Source organism: Chaetomium globosum, genomic scaffold, assembly GCF_000143365.1.
Source record: "Chaetomium globosum CBS 148.51 scaffold_4 genomic scaffold, whole genome shotgun sequence".
In the NCBI taxonomy this organism is placed as follows: domain Eukaryota; kingdom Fungi; phylum Ascomycota; class Sordariomycetes; order Sordariales; family Chaetomiaceae; genus Chaetomium; species Chaetomium globosum.
Genome location: NT_165979.1, coordinates 1,330,429 through 1,346,410, shown reverse-complemented (window position 1 = coordinate 1,346,410; position 15,982 = coordinate 1,330,429). Strand labels below are relative to the sequence as shown.

General features: G+C 56.6%; 6 protein-coding genes across 6 annotated transcripts in view; 3 read left to right on the top strand and 3 right to left on the bottom strand.

The window, feature by feature from the left end:
* Nucleotides 1-105: 105 nt before the first annotated feature.
* CHGG_04132 (uncharacterized protein) lies at nt 106-2,020 on the top strand (the record flags this gene model as incomplete). Its single annotated transcript, XM_001223345.1, has 4 exons — nt 106-172; nt 396-1,179; nt 1,230-1,461; nt 1,538-2,020. 4 exons carry the CDS (start codon nt 106-108, stop codon nt 2,018-2,020), a joined length of 1,566 nt encoding a protein of 521 aa, XP_001223346.1.
* A 665-nt stretch (nt 2,021-2,685) lies between these two features.
* On the bottom strand, nt 2,686-6,433 carry CHGG_04131 (uncharacterized protein; the record flags this gene model as incomplete). The annotated part of the gene is made up of 6 exons (XM_001223344.1): nt 2,686-2,747; nt 2,810-3,215; nt 3,274-4,580; nt 4,654-5,631; nt 5,686-5,919; nt 6,016-6,433. The coding sequence occupies 6 exons, from the start codon at nt 6,431-6,433 to the stop codon at nt 2,686-2,688; spliced, it is 3,405 nt and encodes a 1,134-aa protein (XP_001223345.1).
* Nucleotides 6,434-7,899: 1,466 nt separating this feature from the next.
* On the bottom strand, nt 7,900-9,373 carry CHGG_04130 (uncharacterized protein; the record flags this gene model as incomplete). Its single annotated transcript, XM_001223343.1, has 3 exons — nt 7,900-7,945; nt 8,001-9,170; nt 9,282-9,373. 3 exons carry the CDS (start codon nt 9,371-9,373, stop codon nt 7,900-7,902), a joined length of 1,308 nt encoding a protein of 435 aa, XP_001223344.1.
* A 494-nt stretch (nt 9,374-9,867) lies between these two features.
* CHGG_04129 (putative mitochondrial 37S ribosomal protein MRPS12) lies at nt 9,868-10,562 on the top strand (the record flags this gene model as incomplete). Its single annotated transcript, XM_001223342.1, has 3 exons — nt 9,868-10,014; nt 10,191-10,394; nt 10,488-10,562. 3 exons carry the CDS (start codon nt 9,868-9,870, stop codon nt 10,560-10,562), a joined length of 426 nt encoding a protein of 141 aa, XP_001223343.1.
* A 592-nt stretch (nt 10,563-11,154) lies between these two features.
* CHGG_04128 (uncharacterized protein) lies at nt 11,155-12,587 on the bottom strand (the record flags this gene model as incomplete). The annotated part of the gene is made up of 4 exons (XM_001223341.1): nt 11,155-11,225; nt 11,282-11,570; nt 11,628-12,473; nt 12,537-12,587. 4 exons carry the CDS (start codon nt 12,585-12,587, stop codon nt 11,155-11,157), a joined length of 1,257 nt encoding a protein of 418 aa, XP_001223342.1.
* Nucleotides 12,588-14,483: 1,896 nt separating this feature from the next.
* The window catches only part of CHGG_04127 (uncharacterized protein), a gene marked incomplete at both ends in the record, with an annotated part of 2,651 nt that continues 1,152 nt past the window's right edge, over nt 14,484-15,982 (top strand). The window contains 2 exons of the mRNA XM_001223340.1: nt 14,484-14,863; nt 14,934-15,952. Of these exons, the coding sequence (XP_001223341.1) occupies nt 14,484-14,863; nt 14,934-15,952 (1,399 nt within the window). The remainder of the gene's footprint in view (nt 14,864-14,933; nt 15,953-15,982) is intronic.

The following is a 15,982-nucleotide window of genomic DNA, read 5'->3' as shown; positions in this document are numbered from 1 at the left end:
AAGTGCCCAATAATGGAGAACGTGAATGATGACGGTAGTCCAGAACAGCAGAACCCAGCTTGTCACCTACTCCCAATTTTCTCACTATATGCGCCCTAGATTATCATGTGGGTACCAGGTGGGCGAAATGATCCGAATCATATTTCGGAGCTCAGAGAAAAGTGTTGGCAAGGTACGAAGTACTTAGCTAAGTTCAGTTGCTCTGTCTCGTTCCAGACCTTGTAAAATGGGGTAAAGTGGAAGATAATGTCCAGATCCAGGGTTAGGGCTACAGTAGCCATCTTCACCGGGTCGTTACTAGGCGGTGAGGAATGCCGGCGGCAGAATGCGACTTGGCATGAACCAATTGATCCCGTTCACCGAGCCCTCACGACTTGCCGAATCCGCATGTTGAGGTTGTTCCAAGCCCGCCGGGCGCGTTGCAAGTCCAATGTCCGCCCACACAGCGTTTCGTCTCGCTGCCCGCCCTTTGCAGCGAGGGGCGTTTATCAATCAATTGGTAGCCATTTCGGCTCGAAAACAACTGTCGAATCGCCCGTCAATATGTCTGGGTTGCAGTATTCCCGCTCACCCCGGGACCGGCCCCGGCCCAGTCCGACTCTTCTCGACTGCCCCTCCACCACCACGACAGCCACCGCCGCCGCCGCCAGAACCAACTCCTGAAGATAACAGCACCGAACCGAAACCGGAACTGGCCACCCCGGGAGACTCTCCATCAGAAACATCACCAACACCGCCCATACAATCCGAACAATCACCCAAGCCCAAGCCCGAACAGAGCCCCGCTTCCACCACCACCACCACCTCCGAACCACCCTCACCAAAGGAGCCATGTCCAGAACAGCCGCCTCAAGAACAACCCCCCAAACCCGACTCCCCCACCAGCCCTCCTCCCCCACAACCCGAACCCCCCTCCCAAGACCCCTCCCTCCCCTCCTTCACCGAAACCCACCGCCACCCGCTCTCCGCCCGCTTCAGCACCATGATGGACAACCTCCAATCGCGCGCCGTGACCGCCACCCAAACCATCAACGACCTGACCGGCTACACCTCAATCGAAGCGATCAAAGCGCGCAACACGCAACTCGAAGCCGAGCACGCCGCGGCCCAACAGCGCCTGCACACCGCGCGGGACAGCTACAAATCGCTCACCTCGAACGCGCCTCCACCCAGCGTGAGGTACCACGCTGCTCGCGCGCAAGGACACCTGGAACCCGGCCGAAATCGAGCGCCCACCACGATGTTCGCCTAGACCACGAGATCGAGACCGAGGTCGGCGCCGCCGCGGAGGAGCTCACCGTCGCTGAGAAGGACGAGTCCCGCCTGACCACAGAGCTCACGCGGGGATCCTCAAGCGCTACCACGAGGAGCAGATCTGGAGCGACCGGCATCCGCCGCCAGTCAACCTGGGGTACGTGGGGCCTGGATGGGGGTCAATATCTTGCTGTTTTTGGGGCTGCAGTTTGTGGCGGAGCCGTGGCGCCGGCGGAGGCTGGTCAATGGGATTGTGGAAAGTGAGAGGGGGGTTATGGATGAGGTGAGGAGGGAGTTGGCGGAGGTCAGGGCTGCGTTGGAGAGGGGTGGGTTGAGGGAGCAGGAGGAGGTGGAGGTACACGCTGGGATGGCGGCTGTTGGTGCGGGTGTTGCTGATGCTGTTGATACTGCTGCTGCTGCTCCTCCGTGGGCTGATGAGGCTGCTGCTGCTGCTGGCGGGGACCATGACTTTGATGCATCGTCTGCGAACGAGGTTGGGAGCGGCGCTGCCGCCGCTGCTACCGCCCCTACGGCGACGGCACCGGTGGAAGCCGAGGAGTGGAATGCCCCGAGCCGGCCGTGGAAGGAGCTGCTTATGGACTTTTGGGAGGACCCAGAGCTGATCTGGGAGGCTGTGTTGGACTTGTCCAGCGACCGGAGGATAGACTTGCGGATGCGTGATGCGTCGCTCATCGCCCTGCAAAGCGCAGCAGCTGGGGCGGCCGTGGCCGCGGTGGTTGTGTTCTCGATACTGCGCAACGCATGACCCCGTCCCTCGTAGCCAACAAGCGCGCTGTATTAAAACTGACTGTACATATAGACTCCTAAATCTATGTACAATATTCAAGCCCATATAGGTAGACTTGCTTAGACTAAACCCGCCTTCTCCGACATGTGAGAGGCGCAGATTAAACCTTGCAAATGAGGTGTATTAAGTAGCTATGCTTCTCGGTAAAGAAGACGGCACTCGCAGAGAAAATGAATCCTGGTTGGTATTGTCCCGCTTCCCGGCGGGGTCTCGCAATACAAGAAAAACGACTGGATGAAGTTCCGTCTCAAACCCTCTACCCACGGCAGCTCCGACGCACTCAACCGCCGTCGCCGACTTTATTTTGGATCCTCCTACCCCCTGGCCGCGCCCCCAAAATCTACCCCGGATCTTGTCCAAATCCTTGCACCCGTCGACCCTGCCTGTCATCGGATATCTCATAACCCCCAACGCAGCCAGATCCACTTGATGGCCCTGATCCAGAATGCCCAACTACATATGAAGGAGGAGAAAGGGTGTCCCAGAACCAAAGGTGTAGGACGAACTACTAGGCCCTGGCGATCATTGGCCACGGTGAGGTTGGGTAAAGCCAAAGGCAGTGGTGCGTTCTTCCCTCAGCCACGGCTCGAAATAGCGATCGGTTTTTCGCCCTCAGCTCTCCTCTACTCAAAATCGGCGGTGTACGAGAAACCGCGGAACTCCTCCTGCATAGCTTGCGAAAGCACTACAAACAAACCATGTTAGCGGCCAGCACATTGCAGGTAATAATAAAAAAAGAAAACGTACCAGACTGCACCGGCGTCAGCACCGGCGTCACGCTCGTGAACTCGCTGTCGAAGTTGCTAGTATCCGTCGCGCTCTTGATTTGCGGCAGGAACGGGGGCGGGACGCGCTTGTGGAAGATGTCATCCCAGTTGATGTTGCGGAAGAAGGGCTGTGACATAACCTCCTGCGCGTCCGTCGGCCCGCTGCCCAAGCGCTGGTCCGGCTCGCGCGTGAGCAGCTTCTGCAGAATCGACACGCTGTCGCGCGGCATGTGGATCGGGTAGAGCGGCTCGTCGGCCAGAATGGCGTCGTAGATCTCGTCCTCGTCCTCGCCGCGGAACGGCGACTGCTGCAGCAGCATCTGGTAGATCAGCACGCCAAACGCCCACCAGTCGACCGCGCGACCGTATTTCTTGTCCAGCAGAATCTAGTCGTTTTTGTTAGAACATCAACCGTTCGGGAACGCATGGACTCTGGGCACATACCTCAGGCGCCATAAATTCGGGGGTGCCGCAGAAGGTGCTCGTCGTAGAGCCGTACCACATGTCCTCCTTGCAAAGTCCATAATCCGCAACCTTGATGTGACCGTCTAGAGCCAGGAGGATGTTGTCGAGCTTCAGATCGCGGTAGATGACTCCGTTCTCGTGAAAGTACTTGAGCGCCAGGCATACCTCGGCGGCGTAGAACTGAGCCCGCTTTGTCCCAAATTGGCCCCGTTGAATGTGCAACATCAGGTCACCACCACTGATGTATTCCATGACGAAGTACACTCTTGTTTCCGTTTGGAAGCACGCGTGGAGGTTCGCGAGGAAGGGGTGGCGCTCGCGGTTAGCCACTAGGAAGACACGCTTCTCCGACTTGATGCTCTCCACCTCGTCATTCTCGATGATGAACTCCTTCTTAAGCACCTTGATCGCGTATAACTTGCGCGACCGTTTTGTCTCAGCAAGCATGACCTTACCAAAGTTACCTTTTCCGAGCACGGCGAGGAAGTTGAAATGGTCCAGACCGATGCGCTGGCCGGTGCCGGGATCTGTGGCAGACGGAAGGGGCTTCTTGGTTGGCCCCGGGATCCCCGATACGGCAGCAACCTGCGGTTCCGCATGGACTGGAGCGGGTTGTGGCTTGGGCGTCGCGACAGGTGCCTGCTGCTGTTGCTGGTACATCTGCTGCTGCGCATACTGTTGCTGGGCAACCTGTTGTGGCGTTGGGCGGGCTTGAGCAGGCGGCTGGCCGGGGTGTACCCCGATGTTGGCGTAGTCGGCCGGGTTGTACTTGCGTTGTTGCGGCTGCCCGTATGGCTGCTGCTGTTGCTGCTGTGGCGCGGCGCCGTATTGGCTCTCCTCTTGCTGCGTAGGGCGCCCGTAACCCCCGGGAGCACCGTAATGCCCGGGACCGAAGTCCGGAATCTGGCCGGCCTGCGGTTGGGTCGGGGTGGTTGGTTTAGGCGACATGGCCGCGGCGGCTGCGGCGGATGCGGTGGTCGAGGAAGTTGAGGGCCGATCCGAGCCAGGCCGCTGGGGCGATGTTTGGGTGTACATGAGCTTGGCAGCCTCTGTGGCCTCGGGAGAGACGACCTGGGAGCCGTGGGAGGATGGCGTATAAGAGGCAAGTGACTGGCCGCTGCTTGGCGTGCCTCTGAGGGTGCGTTCGCTCAGGGAGGATGCCTTGTCTTGCCGGGTCTTCTTGGTTGACCTGATCCCCTCCAGAATTTGGTTCGCTACGGCCATGGACATGCCGCAGAAGTCCGGAACCAGGTGCACACATTGGGCATGCGCGGTGAGATTGCATTCTAATCGGATCTGTCAGTCTCCAACTGGGACAAGATAAAGAAACTAGATCAACGACAAGGTGGCTGTACGTACCCACACATTTTCTTGAATTCTTCTTGCCAATCGGGAGCATGTAACCGCAATGGCAGCACCAGTTGGCGGTGAGGTTTGAGAATGGCTGGAAGCGGTGGGGAATCCGGTGGTTGATTTTCTCCTCGTCCGGGTCCGTTTCGGCGTTGCTCTTGCTAATACACTTAGTGACGACGCTCGTGTAGCACTTGGTGTGGCATGTGTATTTGCAGTCCTCGCACTGCATGCCGGCCGAGTACTTGAGGAAGTCTCCGCAGAGAGCACAGCGCATAATGTTGTAGAACTGGCGCTGGACGAACTTGTGGCCGTACATCTCGTGCACCTCTTCCTTGCGCTGACGGACGGCGCCCTTGCGGTTGAGACCGGCGTCCATGGGCCGGGTCTCCTTGTTTTCCTTGACGAAGTTGAGGCTCAGTTGGATCTGTCCCGTCGGTTCAAGGTTAAACCACGCATCGATCGGCTGCGACACGACAGGGGCGTTTCCGGGCGGCTGCGGCGCAAACGGCGGCCCTTGTTGTCCAGGAGACGTCGGGGGGCCGGCGAACTGGGGGCTCTGGGCGCCCATCGGGAACTGAGGAGGTGCGCCCCTGGGAGCCGATCCCAGGCGGTCCGCCGAAACCCACCCTGTGCTGTTTGTTTCGGCCTCGATCCTCTTCCGACGGAGCTCCTCGACGATGTCGGATATCCTCACCCAGAGAAAGCCAATAGGCAGCGCGTGCTCGCCAGGCTTATCGTAGACCGTCAGCTCGACCTCATTTGCCTTATCGACGAAGATGTTGTGGAACTCTGCTTCCCATCTGTCGTTCCTGGATGCTCTCGTCCTTGCCACAACGTTATCCTCCACCTTGATCGTCACAAACGTTTCAGGGGCACGAGAAAATCGGCTCAGGGGAGCGTGGTCGACGTCTTTGACGGAGAGGATGCGTACGGAAAGCTGACCGGTGAGGGGCTTCCTCAGGTTGGGCATGTTGATACTATCATCTGCGCACTTCGGGTTAGTTATGAAAAAGTCAGGAGGTCAGCCGCTGAACGTACCGTCCGGTGAATCTGCGTCCATGTCGATGTGCAGCTCCTCGTATCTCTTCAGCGCCTGCTTCAAGAGCACAATCTTCTGGCCGCTCTCGATTCGCCGGGCGGCAGCATCGGCTTTGCTCTTCTTATCCCCTTCCATTTGATAGAGCTGCACCATCTTCTCAATGCCTTTAAGGTATTGCTCCTCGACGTTGAGTTTAAACTGGATCTGCGAGAGCATGAGCTGGATTCGGGGACCTAGATATGGAGTATCAAATTTGATCAGGTCTACAATAACCTGTTAGCAAGTATCCTCAGGTCGTTTTGAGGCCCACGAGCTCCGGGGTATCCTACCCAGCTTGGTGAAATTCGGCCGCGCCTTGGGCATGCCTGAGTGCAGAGGCTGGCCCGGGAATGGCGCCCGAGGAGGCATTAGATCGCCTTGGCCGTACTGCGGATAGCCGGAGGCATCTTTTGGCGGCGGCGCCGGCGCTCCGCCCTCCTCGCTTTCCTGCTCCGTATTGAAAGACCCGAGGGTTGAGCCTCCGAGCGACATGTTCTCCGTGGCCTGCCCGAGGCGCCGCATCTGCAGCTCACGCAGCCGTTCCTCGAAGAACTCAAGATTGCGGCGCCCCTCGCGCATTTGGGTGTCGAGTTTGGAACGGACGGCTTCATTGTTGGTCTGCTGGCGCATAAGATTGGCGGCATTGATTAAGGCCTTTTCTCGCTCAATCTTCTTGGTAATGCCCAAGATCTTCTCGTCGTCGTTCATGATGGCGGCGGTTCGCGCGGCGGGGCGCGCAGGAGAGGGCGGGGTTGTTGGTGCTGGAGTAAACTGGGGTGCCTAGAAAGAAACACGTCTTCGTTTTCTGCTCTCGGTTCCTCCTAGCACGAGCAGGGAGTGAGCTGCTCGTGTGCCAGGCCCAAGCGAATACCGATCGCGCGAGAGCGGGCAGCGATAAGTGTTGGGTGTGGCAAGCGGTTGCGGGATGTCGTCAGCAACGAATTATGGCGGGGTTTTGTGTTTCGCAAATGCTAGCCCTTGTTGATGCAGGACTAGGGTGGTGGCGCCGTGCTTCACAACAACCGGGGTTCTTCGACAGGGAGGCACGGGAAGCTCTTGAGTGCCGCTTCGTTTGGACCCGAGATATCGTCTGGCTCCTGCGAGTGGGTGGGGATGCTGCCTTGGAGGAACGGGACGGGACCGGAAACCGGGCCTGAAGGAAGAGCAACAACAAACAACCTTGCAAGTCCCGAAAGGGAACCTCGGGACGACGACAAGTCGTCAAGGGGGAGTGATTTGGGCAAGCTAAGCTTTTCCTCTACCCAAAACGGCCTTTGAGAGCCTTTTTATCGCCCCTCTACCGTTTTGTTGAGAAAACGAGATCAGGCGGAATGGTTTCGGCGAGCTATTCATTCATGGAATTTGCTCGATGGTCCTGCGGGGTAGCCCGATACGGGAAAGTGGGTGATAGCTAAGGTACCTCCCTACACAGAGGGGAAAGAACCTGAGGATTTCTTTTTCGGTCTGTACCTTTTGTATAATTCACAACAGACGGAGGAACAGGGAAGCTCAATTCTCGAACCACCCAATACGTGATTCTAACCCTTTTACGGTTCGGAGTCGCAAAACAATCCAGGATTGAAGCGGGGCGCCCACAGGATTAGTTTGGAGTGTCGATTGCACGGATGGAGGTTAATTTTTGCTGAGACCTCGTTGCCTCATTACTTCACCCAGACATGTATTTTCATCTCATCTCATGGGTTTTTTTTACACCGGTTTCACCTTCTTGTGTCAAACACTCTAGGATCTTCATCGAGTTTGTGACGAATCGCTCCCATTTCTTGGTAGGACTGACCGTAGGACTTCGGAACAGCCCGGTGGCCCGACCTATCAGCGCGGCCATTTTCTCTTGGATCAACATGAGATGCAAATCACACACCCGAGGTGAGGAGCTAGGCTAGCATCGTTGAGTTTACGAGTGCCTCAAACGTGGAGTAGGTTTTAGCAACTCGAGGGTCGCGTCTCTGTATAGACAGACACACTAGGAAAGACAACCAAACGGAACGTGTTGATGCACCACAGTGCATGTGATCGCACGCATGAAAGGGAACAAGCGTCTCAACCGCCGAAATGATAGCAGTGGTGGTCTATATAATATTTATTCGACCCAGGCCCCGTTACCCCGAACCCCCTTGCCAAACTCCGTTTCCAAGATACCAAGGTTCTGCGCGCCATTAAACCGTGTAATCCTTCTGCAGCGTCTTGGCAATGGTGTTGAGTCTTGCTAACTGTTAGTATGCGTCCATTTGTCTGAGATGGAGAGGTAAGGTCTTACTGGATGTTGCTCGTGCCCTCGTAAATGGCGCCGATCTTGCTATCGCGCCAAAACTTCTCTGCCAGACCCTCGCGCACGAAACCCATCCCTCCCATCCACTCAACTGCCAGACCACTCACACGCCCAGCCACCTGCGAAGCATATAGCTTGGCCATAGCCGCGTCCATAACGAAGTTCTCGCCAGCCTCCTTCTTGCGGGCAGCATTGTACACCAGCGCGCGAGCCGCGGTAATCTCAGTGTAAGACTGTGCGATCTGGTGCTGCATGCCCTGGAACTCGCCTACCAGCTGGCCGAACTGCTTCCGGTCGTTCCATACGTACTTGACAGCATTCTCCCAAGCACCGAGAGCGAGGCCTGTCATTTGGGCGCCAATGCCGATGCGGCCCTCGTTCAACAGGGAGATGGCATACTTATACCCTTGGCCCCGCTCGCCGAGCAGGTTCTCCTTAGGTACCTCGACATCATCAAAGTTGAGCACGCAAGTACTGCTCGCCTTGATGCCCAGCTTCTTCTCCTTTTTGGCGATGCTGAAGCCCTTCGTGTCCTTGTCGACAATGAAGGCGGTGATCCCACGGTAGCCCTTGCTGGGGTCGAGGTTGGCAAATACAATGAAGAACTCGGCCTCCATGCTGTTCGTGATCCACATTTTGCTGCCGCTGATCTTGAACCCGCTCTCCGTCTCGGTGGCCTTCGTCGCCAGGGCAAACGCATCAGAGCCACTGACGGGCTCTGACAAGCAGAAAGACCCCACGGTGTTGGTCGCAAGGCGCGGGAGGTATTTCTTCTTCAGCGACTCACTGCCCCACTTGATCACGGCCGTGTTGACCAGTGTGTTGTGCACATCCACCATGACCGACACTGAGGGGTCGACACGGGCGAGCTCCTCGATGCCAACGATGGCGGCGGTAAAGTTCATGCCTGCACCTCCGTAATCTTCAGGGATTTCGATTCCCATCAAACCCTGCTCGAACAGTTGTTCCACGACTGTCGGGTCCATCTGTTCCGCCTCGTCCATATCCCGGACCTTGGGCAGAATGACATCGTTGGCGAACTTCTGCACCGTCTCGGCCATCGCCGTCTCGACCTCGGAGAAATGCGTGATAGGTGTCGGGGCAACATCAGCAAGGTTGGGGTCGCGCAGGGGCGCAGTTGTGGAAAGAGGGCGAGCGCTGTTAGGGAGGACGGAGTACATTAGCCACTGGTGTCGTGAAAGCCTCGCGCTGCCATGATTATAGGCTGCTGCTTCCCTGCTTAGTTTTTGGGGAAAGTTCACAACTCACCATTGGGCAACAAACGGCTGCCGTATCCTGGGAGAGGATACAGCAACACTCCTTCGCACCGCAGGGCGCAATGCTCTTGCAAAAGATCTCATATTGCGAATTCAACGGGAATGGAGGGGTAGAACGGAGTCGTAAGACACAAGGCGGCCAAGGAGAGCGGAGGAATAACGCCTGCTCTGTGGAATCCGGAGGAGTCACAGTAATCTAAGACGGGTTTTGTTCACGGCTTCTGGGTAAGTTACTTGGACGGCGGTCAACGGTTTTAGACGGCCGAAGGGGAGAATTCCGTCGGTCCCCAGGGAACCGTCCCAGCGGCAACGAAGCCGAGGTTACCCCCCCAAGAGCGTAACGGCTTCCCCACACAGCGGGCTGCCGCCCACCAGCAGGGAGACGAAATCGCCATGTGACCAGCGGCCGGGGTTCTCCACTAAACCGACAATTGCCGCTGAACCACGTGCAAAGCCCCGTGACCTCAAAAGTTCCAGAAGCCCCACTCAATTCTGCTCGCATCCGAAGTTCGCTCGACGACGACGACGTGCTGGACCGGGCCCTCCGTCGTGCCAATAACCCCACGACGACCACAACCATGGCGACGGCCTTCCTCCGCAACATAGTGCTCCGGCCAGCACTCCGGCCAACCCTCGCCAAATCCACCACCCCGACCCCGACCCCGATCGCTCGCGCATTCTCGACGACGCCGTCCCAGAGCGCGACCCTCAACCAAGTCCTCCGCGTACGCTCCCCATTCCCGTCCACCACGTCCTCAGTTTACCCGAGCCCACCATCATTCTAACCAACCGTGTCTCCTCCCCAAAACAGGGCTGCCGTAAGCAGCAGCGAGCGCGCCACGCCGTCTCGCCGGCACTGTCGGCGATCAAGGCGCCCGAGCTGAAAGGCGTGTGCGTGAAGGTGGGCATTACCAAGCCCAAGAAGCCCAACTCGGGCGAACGCAAGACGGCGCGTGTGCGGTTGTCGACAGGCAAGGTCATCACGGCGTACATCCCCGGCGAGGGCCACAACATCCAGCAGCACAGTGTGGTGCTCGTGCGTGGCGGCCGCAGCCAGGACTGTCCCGGTGTGCGCTACCATTTGGTGAGGGGGGCGTTGGATTTGGTGAGTCTACGTTTTGAACAAGAAATTGCGCATCTTACTCCGTGCAATGGGAGGCGTTACCAGAAGGGGCATGGCTGACTAGGCTTTCTCTAGGGTGGTGTCGGTAGCCGGATGAGCAGCAGGAGTAAATACGGGACGAAGAAGCCCAAGAAGGCGTCGGTTGGTTAAACAAGGTCTACCACAGCGGCGTTGGGCGGGTTAGAGACACAAAGGCGGCTGGTGGGCGCCTTGGTGATATACCCTGGGACCAAACACTTTGTACCATATCCTGTATAATCCGAAGATGACCCAAACTTCACTACGGGTTAGGCCACATTGTTGTGAATGACCCGTCGAGTACGAACGTAAACCTAGACAAGGAAAAATGTGCTGAGGGAGCTTAGGTACCGCGATCACTGGTCAGCGTTGCGAGCCATATGATGCACAATTGGCATCAAAAACATCTAAATTTCACCATCATGGAACCGCCAATAAGAATGCAAAAAATATATACGACGAAAATAGCACTGCCAGCATTGCTCCTGGTCAGTACACTAATGGTGACTCGCATCAACCCCCTACCCCGTTAGAAATCCGACGATGCCCAGAGATGCCCAAATTGCATGGCCCCTTGACGCCCTCCCAACCCTAAAGTCGTAGCACCTGTTCCGGTCTAGGACTCAGAAGATTTCACGAAACAATAAAACCCCTTCCGCTGAAGATGACATGGCCAAGCAAATTGGCAAACATAGCGTGGTGACTGGTTCGTTTCGTCATCTGATCAGTCTTTTCCCTCTTGATCCCAGCCCTCGGGCTTTTCCATGCCGTTGATCTCGAAGAATTTAGAAGTGCCTATTGGGTTATGAGTTAGCAATATTTCCAAGCACCGAATTTAATTGATATCTTACAAGAATAGCCCTTCCAGTCAAAGTTTTCGTCTGGGTTGCAGTGACACTTAAGGTCCGTCCGTGTCTTTTGACCCGTCGGGCAGTGGGTAAATGGCACGTGGAAGTAGGCAATGTCGTTGAAGAAGTGAATCTCCTCCTTCGGTAGCATCAATCCAGCCGCGATTGAATGCACGGGTGCATCGCCCCAGCGCTCGTAGAAGAAGCCGCCGTCCCGGTCCAGGCTCTCGAAAAAGTCGATGTACGGCTTGGACCGGAGCCAGTTGAGATTACCAACCTCAAAGTTGGACCACTAAGCCAGCGTTAGCAGAAAGTAGCTAAGTAAGTTGGGTGATTAGGAATGGCTTACGAAGTGGCACTTGTTGTACGTCTCGCCGCCGTCGTCACTCAGGAAGCCCATCGAGTTACCCGCGGCGATGTGCTCGGGGTGGTTCTTTATAAACTTCTTGGTGCTGTCCCACAGGGTCGGAATGGTGTCGTAATACTCGTACAAACTAAGTACGAAGCTGTACTTCTTCTTGTTCTCGTGCATGTAACGGAAGGGGTCGTAGTGGACGTCGCAGTAGAGCTCCACGCTCGGCTCAACACGCCAGTAGTACTCGTAGTTCAACATGAGCTCCTGCCGGAAGAAGAATCCCGACTCAAAGCGGCACATGTGGCGGTAACTGATGCTGTCGCCATAAATGATCTTCCGCTCCTTCATGTCCTCGCGCACCTTCGCGGCCTTGTCCTGGTCGATCCAATCCGGGAAGGACCAATGCTCCTTGGGAATCAGTCCGTAGTGGGTTTTGCCGGACACAAGCGAGGTCGTCACTGTTTTGAACGTGTCATCGAACTCCTTGTCGTTGAGGAAGACCCAGTCGTAGTTGTACCGCCGATTAAAGCGGTCCTCGACCTGGCGGATCGACTTTGCAATCTCCCACACATCGGAGTTGCGGGCCAGCGTCACAAACGTGGCATTCATCCGCGGGCCTTCCTTAATGCCCGCCAAGTCGTTCCAGCCTGGGTCATTGGGCGTCATCGCCATGGGAAACTTCGAGGCGTCATAGTTGGTCTTAACTTTAGCTTCGTTCGGGGAGGCTCCGGCAGCTGTCGAATCGCTGTTGCCACCGGCTGCTGGGTTCGTATTGGGAAGGTGTGTCCTCAGCGTGGTGACGTCTGCCGAGTTCGACACAAAGTAAAATACTGCGAGGATCTGGGACATTGTCAGCGCCATGTGGCGGCCAACCCGCGACACCCCGACGGAGGGGGCACTTACGAAGAAGGTTATGAGGATGTAGCGCACATAGCGCGCGCTTCCGGCGGCCATGATGTGGGACTTCACAATCAACCCGGAGGTTGTCAATACCCAGAGCGTCTAGAAAGAATGGGAAAAAGTCGGTCGTTTGACCTTTCCAGGGCGTTTGGGCGTCCCAAGGGCAAATCGGTTTAGTGGCGAGCCGGCACAGCCAAAGATCGACGGGTGTTGGTGGGGGGACCTCGCGTCCACGAATACAAGTGTCAGTTTGACTAGTTAATCGGTCATTAATGTGTGCACCTCAATGAAATCGCGTTTAATCGATCCTCGGAACTGGAAGGGAGATAGGGCAATGTGAGGAAAGTGAGGTGCTTTGGGCTGCCGAGAAAAACGACCGTCGAGAGTTAAAAGGCCAGTTCCAGGTTGCAATGTCACTGGACTCGTGCAGTGCGCAGCGTTGCCTTGTCGGGAGAGGGAGAATAGTATGGAGGTACGCTAAATCTTAGCATCAATTTCGGCTTGGCGGCACGTGTAACAGATTCGCAGGACAAAGTTGGGAGGCATCAGGGACGATTTTTATTAGTGGGAGACTTTCAGACGGAGTAATCTCGTATTGCAGAGACCCGCTGCGTGCCTCGACTCCTGGCACACAACTTCCCTCCCAAATCGTGAGCCACGAAATGCCCGATCACGGACGCTCCCGGCTGAGTTGTAACCATCATCAAGTCGGTACTTTACTACACTAATTCCTACTGTAACACGGACGAAAAATCTTTCAACGGTTCGCTCCCACAGAAGATTATAGCTACCGGTTCTCATGCTCAGCGAATTTAAACGTTGGCCCGGCACGTTGCTGCAGGGGGCCACGGGACGAAACCATATTGCCGGGTCGGGTCGCATGCTGCTCAAGGCACTGGAAGTGGCTTCCCATCGGTCTCCCAGACCGGAAATACGAAGCCAAGCCGCCCCGGCATGTCCTCTCAAACCCCAAGGGACGGCACCAAACACAACTGTTATCGTGAGCATTGTCAAAAGGAGGATAAACTACCGTAAAAGGCCCGGGAATGGAACATCCAGGTCAGGAATGCTGGCGAATCTCTACGAAGTAGGTGTGACTGGGGAAGCGTGGCTTCTGTAACCTAGGCAGCGACCAAGTGTAAAGGCTGATAACTTGAAATTGGACGAGTCAGATAAAATGCGGCTTATTGAAACTCCTTGACGGCCCCGCCTGGGTTGAGAATGGTAGGCATAGGGTCTTTTATCTTCCATGACGCGCGATGCATGAGTTGCTTCTGATAGAAGTCTCCGAAGAACTCCAACCCATGGGAGCTGCACGAAGTTGAGATTTGCTTGGCACGTTGCTTGGCACAGACCTGAGTCGGAGCCCCACCGAGCCAACTGACTCTCACGCCGATTGGTTTGTCGGATAATTCCCGTCTCTGCATCCCACCTCTCCCACTTCCACAAGCTGTTGTTACTTCTCGCCAGCGAGCTCGACCCACAAGCGAACTCCATCTTCAGAGTTGGCCTCCTTCAAGTTGCGACACAACTCGTGTAACTCCTTTTTCCCTCGCGCCCCGATCGCGAAACGCCATTTCCGGCTTATCCAGAGCCAGTTGGAGAACCCCGCTCATCGCCATCATTTCTCGGCATTCCTGCCTGCCCTTGGAACCAGCATCGGCGTCGAGAGTCAAGTCGCGTTGCTCGAATCACAATGCCACTTGACCGATTCGATCAACCCAATATTCTTACATTCTTCGCTGTAAGTAACGGTTGCGCGTAGCATATTGTAATTTTTCGCGATATGTCATGAAACTGCCCGGGATGGGCAGACTGTCACGACCCCCGCCTTGATTTTGACCCCGCGAATGTGGTTGTTTCGCACTTCGGAAAGCTCGAAAATTGCCAACTAACACTGCCAATAGTAACCCTCCCGTCGTTCCCGATCAATATCTCGACGCAGTAATCATGTCTTTTTTCGGCTTCGATGCCAGCCGCCATAACCCCGCGGCCACTGGCTTCTCGCAAGCCCACAACCCTTTTGCCGGGCTGTCGAACCGCGAGGACGAAGGCGATGCGCTAGAGTTTGAGGACACGTACGATGGGCTTGGTGACCATCTGGAAGAGACAGGCGATGCTTTCAATGATGATACATTCGGTGACACGGCCGGCCTTGATACCGGGCCGGTGGGCAAGGATTTCGACTTTTTCAATACTACCGCCAAGGTCGCCGATGCCATCGAAGAAGAGCATGTTCGTTTCACCCGACAGCAACCTGCTGCAAGAGCCCCGCAGCCAGCAACGCAAACCCCGGCATACGCCGCCCCTCAGCAAGCTGCTGCCGGTCCGTCATCCTATGGTTATTATCCCCAACAGGCTGCTTATAAGCCTGGCCCGGACTGGCTATGAAAAGTACAGCGCCGAGCCGGTCGCTGAGCTCCAGGTTGACGCCGCTCTTTGGGGCGTTGCGCCGAAGAAACAGCCCCAGCCTCAGACGGTTCCCGCTGCCTCTCCGGCCCCCGCACCCGCAGCGGCCCCGAGCCGAAAGGTGCTAAGCCTGGAAGAGGTTGAGGCCCAAATGCGAGCCCAAGTCAAAAAGGCTACGCAAGCCACGCCATCCTCGGCGCCTCCGGCGGCTGCCATTCCGGCTAGTTCTCAGGCGCAAGTCCCGCCGATGCACTATGATCAAGCCTACCAGTTTCAGCAACATGGTCAGCATCAACCCCCCTCGCAAGCCGACCATGCGCAGAAGGATCAAGCCGCTGCTCATGGACATGGACATCATGTGACCATTTTGCAGAGGCCCGGTTCCAAGCAAGCTCCTTCTCCGCAGCCTCCCACCCAGCCCGCAGCTCATCTACGCCAGCAGCCGTCAGCTTCGATGCAGCCGACGCAGATTCTGCAAAACCCTAACCGCCTCTCCGGAGATGCTGCCAGACTCGGAATGCGCCAACATCCTACCCCGACAATGCCAGCGAGTTACCCGGCTCACCCCGCCCATAGACAGCAAGGCTCGCTTTCGCGCCAACCGCAAATTATCACTCATCCGTCCCAGTTGGCTCAGCTCAACGAGGAAGAGAAGGCGGCCTACTTGGAGCAGGAGGCGAAGAGAGCTAAACGCAATCACAAGATATTCCTCATGTCCCGCGACAATGGTATGATGACACCGCAAGACAAGAGCTTCGTCACTCGGATTCAGCTTCAACAGCTTGTCGCCGCCACCGGCAACCCGAATGATCACGGCACCGACGAGTCTCTGACCGAGGACTTTTACTACCAGGTCCACAGCCAAATTCAGGGCAGCCAGCGCCAGCATCCCAACCAGCCGCTCAACAACTTTGCGCAGACTTATCTTTTTCCAGACTGGGAGCCGCCAGGGTGGCATGCGTCGTCACCAACGCGGGCCCGAGAACCACATGCAGCGCATGGAACAGCAAGTTCAGCGTGTCGTCGAGGCGGCCAAAAAC